Source organism: Saccopteryx leptura, chromosome 1 (genome assembly GCF_036850995.1).
Source record: "Saccopteryx leptura isolate mSacLep1 chromosome 1, mSacLep1_pri_phased_curated, whole genome shotgun sequence".
NCBI classification, from domain to species: Eukaryota; Metazoa; Chordata; class Mammalia; order Chiroptera; family Emballonuridae; genus Saccopteryx; species Saccopteryx leptura.
In genome coordinates, this window is record NC_089503.1 from 6,086,199 (window position 1) to 6,091,756 (window position 5,558).

A 5,558-nucleotide genomic window follows, 5' to 3' on the forward strand; every position below is an offset into this window, starting at 1 on the left:
CTGGGATTTGGGGGGGCTCTCTCTCAGGGGCATGGGGAGCTAGGAAAGCTATGGGATTTGAGGGGCCTGGGGCCATCCCAGACCATGGAGCAGGAACAGTGAGGAGAGAAGCAGGGACCCTGAGCGGACCACACCCAGAGCTGCCCACTGAGCAACATTTCTGCTAACCCAGGGAGACCAGAGTGGGGCGGTGTCCCACCAACCGGCAAGAAGTGCCAAGCCCTGGTCGCCATGGCCCTTCCCCAGGGCCCAGAAGGTGACAGCCTTCCCACGGGGGACACCAGGCCCTCTGAGGGCACCACAGGGCCCAGCCGGGCCACCGCCAGCACAGCCGTCACCAGGCGGCGGCTGCTCCTGCAGGAGCTCGAGGCCCAGGTGCAGGCGGCCTATGGGCAGGTAACGTGGGCAGGAGTGTGGGGCCGTCCCCAGCTGAGGAGACCATGAGCACCCAGAGAGGAGCCCACACCCCAGCAGGGGCCCTGTGGGACAGACCCAGGGCTGAGCCTGGGGAGGAATCCCTGGACGTGCACATTGATGGCGGGTCAGTCCGCGGGTCAGCCGCTCAGGAGGGAGGCCGACGCCCCTCCCTGGCCGGGTCCTCACCAAGCCTCGCTGCAGGCCCAAGGCACCCAGAGGCGGCTCCCTTCAACTGCTCATCTGAATACGGGGGGTGGAGGGCTGGCCCAAGCAGCGGTGCCCAGGGCAGGCAGGCTAGGCAGGGGCTCAGAGGTGAGACCAGGGCCCCGGCAGGAAGGGGCACAGGCTTTCTGGGCTGGGCAGAGGTGGCCACTCCGCTCAGGCACGAAAGGAGGACCTGCAGAGTTCATGCCAATTGGTATCGTCTGCCGTTCAGATGGGTGAGACGGCCCAGACCACCTTGGCACACTGGGCAGCACACCGGGCCTCCTCATCCAAGGCCCAGGCTCTGCTTCTGAAGAATTTAAGTCTCTTCTGATTGGGAGAAATGAAGGGAAGGGGTTGGGAGGAGAGGGATGCTAGTGAAGAGGTACCTGGAAGACCCTCGGGAGTGAACACGGGGAGACTGAGCATTCCGGGGGGCCTTGGGCCTCGAGTGGCCCCCCTAACCAGCAACGATGCTCAGAGATAATCCCAGATTAGGACCCAAGTCCCCCTGCCCGAGCTCCCCGCCTGCCCACCCGCCCCAATCTTGCCCACAAAACCCCGGGAAAATCCCCTGCGTGCTCCCAGACTCGCTGAAGCAGCTGGGACCTGGCGGGAGCCCACAGCATCTGCTGAGGCCCAGCCCTGGGCCACCCCCGGGACTCCAGGCCTGGCATGGTTCGGGGGCCCATGGGAAACTGTGCTGGGCGGCCCCGACACCGGCGGCCTAAGGTAGGAGGGCTAAGGGGGAGAAGCCAAGGCCAGGAACCTGGGCTGGACCTTGGAGGGTCAGGTCTGTGGGCAGGGCCCTGTGTGAGGCCAAGCGGGGTTAGAGATGGGCCCGGCAGGGGGGTGGAGGGGTTTGTTCCCCCTGGGCCTCCCCTGCCAAGCTCAACAGCCCCTCAGCTGCCCACTTAACTGCCTGACCCTGCTCTGTGCTAGTGAGTCTTGACCTGAGGGGACACAGAGCTTAAGCTCAAGGTCTCACCTTGCCACTGGCTTTCTGAGTGACCTTGGCCAAGTCCTTTGTTCTTCTTGGGCCTCAGTTTGCCCAACTCAGCAGCAAGGGGAGGACCCTTCCAGCTTAGGGTGGTCATAGGTGAGGCCCCCTCTATCCGATGCCAGGTGCCAAACCCAGGAGAGGCTGGTGAGTAGGGGCACGGAGGAGCCACTGCCCCAGCTCATGGCCCGCTCTGCTGCAGGACAGCTGGCAGTGGCCTGGCTCCCCCCCGGGGGGCTCCCACCACAGCCCAGGCTTCAGCCTCGGCCCTGATGAGCGGGGGGGCCCTGGGTCAGGCGTCCAGGGCTACTCGGTGCTCACCAGCCTGGTGGGGCCTGCCTGCATCTTCCTGCGGCCCAGCATCGCTGCCACCCAGCTTGTATGTACGGCCCCCGGCCGGCCGGCCCGCCCGCCCGCCGCCCTGGTTCCCTTGCTTTGAGTGGGGAGGTCAGAGCAAAGGCACACAGATCCAGGGCTGGGGGGGGGGGGGGAGGCAGAGAGAGACCAGAGAAATGTTAGAGATGGGCTGGCAGGTGGCAGGCTCTCAGGAGACAGACAGTGACACTGAGGCTCCAAGCCTGGGGTCTGCCCAATCCCAGACCCACTTCTGACAAATGGGGATATGTGCCCTAGAAGAGGGTGGCAGAGGGTGGGACGGCCCTTGGAGAGGGCTGGCAGGTGGCAGGGAAAAGGGGAACCCCAGGTCCCCAGGCCAGTCAGCGGGCATGGTGGGAGAAACTGGGTCTGAGCAGGGTAAGACAGACAACGGCCCTGTGCATGCATGTTGTGGGGGCTGACGGGGAGCCCCAGGGAGCAAGAAGCAAGGAGTCAAGAGAATTCCTAACCCCTCTGTGCCCCCTCAGGACCGGGAGCTGCGGCCGGAGGAGATTGAAGGTAAAAGGTTTGGGCAAGAACTAGAGTATCCGGAGGGGTGGGCGTGGGGGTGCACACAGGGGCGGGGGCGTCAGGCGGGGGACTTAGCAGGCCCCAGGAGGAACTAGGAGCAAGAGGAAGGCTGCAAAAGACCTGTGTGAGCCTGACCAGGCAGTGGCGCAGTGGATAGAGAGTCGGACTGGGATGCGGAAGACCCAGGTTCTAGACCCCAAGGTCGCCAGCTTGAGCGAGGGCTCATCTGGTTTGAGCAAAAGCTCACCAGCTTGAGCCCAATGTCACTGGCTCAAGCAACGGGTTACTCAGTCTGCTGAAGGCCCACAGTCAAGGCACATTAAAAAAAAAAAAAAAGACCTGTGTGAGGAGACTGGGGACAAGACTGAGCAGGGGTGGGTTGACAAAACCCCCAGCTGTCAGTCGCCTGTTCTTGTATGCCAGGTGGGTCATGGGCCCCCTTTATATTTGTTCATTCAGTGGGTGTCCACTCTGTGCCTGGTCCTGTGCTGAACACTGGAAACCATGGCAAAGTGGACAGATATAGCCTGTGTCCTCTGGAGACAGATGTCAATAAGTCAACAAGCACAAATGGTGCTAAGCGCTTTCAATTCAATTACAAATGGACTGGAGGGGTCTGCATTTCTTATAGTAGGTGACATAGGGGGAGGGGAGGGTATTCCAGAATGTGAGTTCCATGAGGTCAGGTATTTACCCCCTCTCTTCTTTCTTCCTTTCTATTTTTCTTCCTTCCTCCCTTCCTCCCTTCCTCCCTCCCTCCCTCCCTCCCTCCCTTCCTTCCTTCCTTCCTCCCTGTTTTTTTTTTTACAGAGACAGAGAGAGGGATAGACAGGGACAGACAGGAACTGAGAGATGAGAAGCATCAATTATTAGTTTTTCGTTGCGTATTGTGACACTTTAGTTGTTCATTGATTGCTTTCTCATATGTGCCTTGACTGTGGGCCTTCAGCAGACCGAGTGACCCCTTGCTTGAGCCAGCGACCTTGGGTCCAAGCTGGTGAGCTTTTGCTCTAACCCAGATGAGCCCGCGCTCAAGTTGGCGACCTCAAGGTCTCGAACCTGGGTCCTCCGCATCCCAGTCCAACGCTCTATCCACTGCGCCACCGCCTGGTCAGGCCCTTCCTCCCTTTCATTCTTTTTCTTTCTTCATTAACATATCTCCACTCCCTAGAGAAGAACCTGGCACATGTAGATGCACCTTAAATATTTGCTGAAAGAACAAATTGAATTGTAGGAATAGCATGTGCAAAGGCTCTGTGGCAGCAAAGAGAAACTGATATTTAGAAGGAGAGAATGATTGTATCAAGGGGAGAAGGGTGAGGCTGATCTAAGCTGGGATCCAGGGTGGGGGTATTGGGGAAAGACTGACCCTGCCTTGCTTGGCAGAGCTGCAGATCGCCTTCCAAGAGTTTGACCGAGATCGGGATGGCTACATCGGCTACCAGGAGCTGGGCGCCTGCATGCGGACGTTGGGCTACATGCCCACGGAGATGGAGCTCATCGAGATTTCACAGCAAATCAGTATGTGCCTCAGACCTGCGCCATCCCCAGTTCTCCAGAGGCCAGGGCCAGTGGCAGGCCAGGGCAGCCGGGCAGCCTAGGCACAGAGATGCCTGCATCAGCTGGCCCCCAGTATCCAGACCTTGGTCATTTTCTAGGCAGTGACTCACCTCCAAAGAATCTCACCATTCCGTAGGAGGTGGGCGGGGCCGGGACCATCACTCTCGTGTTTTAAACTGAGTATCCAAGAAGCTACTCACCCAGCTGAATCATTGGAGCCAGAAGGGGAGGAGGGCACAGGAGGGCCAGGGCTGGGCAGGGGTCTCTGATGGCTCAGGTCTCATGAATGTGGCCCCCAGGTGGCGGGAAGGTGGACTTTGAAGACTTTTTGGAGCTGATGGGCCCCAAACTGCTGGCTGAGACAGCGGACATGATCGGAGTCAGGGAGCTGCGGGACGCCTTCCGAGAGGTGTGGCCAGGGGGGGCTGGCGGTGGGACAGGGCCCGCGTGTTCGCTGGGGGTGAGGGGCTGAGAGTGGATGGTTCGGCGGTGACCCGACACCATGACCAATGCTGCCACAGTTTGACACCAATGGAGATGGCTGCATCAGCTTGACTGAACTCCGGGCGGCCCTCAAGGTCCTGCTGGGGGAACGCCTGAGCCAGCGGGAGGTGAACGAGATCCTTCACGACATCGACCTCAACGGGGACGGCCTGATTGACTTTGAAGGTACTGTGTGCCACCGCGCACCCCGGAAGCTTTTAAACAGACAGAGAACAGCAAAGACAGCGTCACCGCTGTGTGCCAGGCCTCGGGCTAAGCAGCCCGCGTCCTCTCTCAGGAATTCATCCCGAGACCGAGGACCTGTCAGACCCAGGGGACTCCCTTGCAGGCCCTGCCTTTGACCACACTCCCTCGCACCTCAAGGACGGGATACTGGCTTCATCCCGAGTGAGCGGGGTCCAGAGAGCAGACCTGAAACCCTGACTTTGTCCTGGCAGAGTTCGTGCGCATGATGTCCCGCTGAGCCCGCGCGGAAGCTGGGGGCAGCAGAGAGGACTTGGGATCACAGCCACTGCCCACTAGGGTGTTCCTGGAAGCCCACTGCCTCCAGCTGGGACCCTCTGCCTCTTCCCCGCCGCCCCCGCCCGTGTGCACTGCCTGTGCCCTCCCTCGCCCCACCCCCACTTCTCCACCAAGCCCCGTGCCCCGCTCTGTTTCTCTGACAATAAAGCACCCTCAGACTTGGAGAGAAGGCTTTCACCTCTCACTTCCTCGCCCTGAAGGACCCTGTATTTGGTCCCCAAAGGTTAAGTCATGAACCACAAGCCCCTGTACTGTGAGCTCTAGGTGAGCAGTGGCCCCTCTGGATCCTGGACCCAGCCCACAGCAAATGTGGGCAAAGGTCCCTGGATGAGCAAGTAAACCTAACCTGCTTCTCCCAGAGCTGGGTGTGGGTTGGCCCCTCCTCCTGCGGGTGGCCCCTCCTCCTCCTGCGGGTGGCCCCTCCTCCTGCAGGTGGCCCCTCCTC

At 60.6% G+C, this 5,558-nt stretch overlaps 1 protein-coding gene across 3 annotated transcripts; it reads left to right on the forward strand.

The window, feature by feature from the left end:
- The first annotated feature begins 231 nt into the window (after nt 1-231).
- On the forward strand, nt 232-5,225 carry CABP2 (calcium binding protein 2). Of its 3 annotated transcripts, XM_066360351.1 has the most exons (7): nt 1,230-1,353; nt 1,824-2,000; nt 2,485-2,515; nt 3,914-4,048; nt 4,387-4,496; nt 4,609-4,756; nt 5,029-5,225. In XM_066360351.1, the coding sequence occupies exons 1-7, from the start codon at nt 1,297-1,299 to the stop codon at nt 5,052-5,054; spliced, it is 684 nt and encodes a 227-aa protein (XP_066216448.1). In that variant the 5' UTR covers nt 1,230-1,296; the 3' UTR covers nt 5,055-5,225. The 3 variants fall into 3 exon arrangements, with proteins under 3 accessions (XP_066216449.1, XP_066216448.1, XP_066216451.1); XM_066360352.1 differs by lacking the exons at nt 1,230-1,353; nt 1,824-2,000 and adding an exon at nt 232-396; XM_066360354.1 differs by lacking the exon at nt 1,824-2,000.
- The last annotated feature ends 333 nt before the right edge of the window (nt 5,226-5,558 follow it).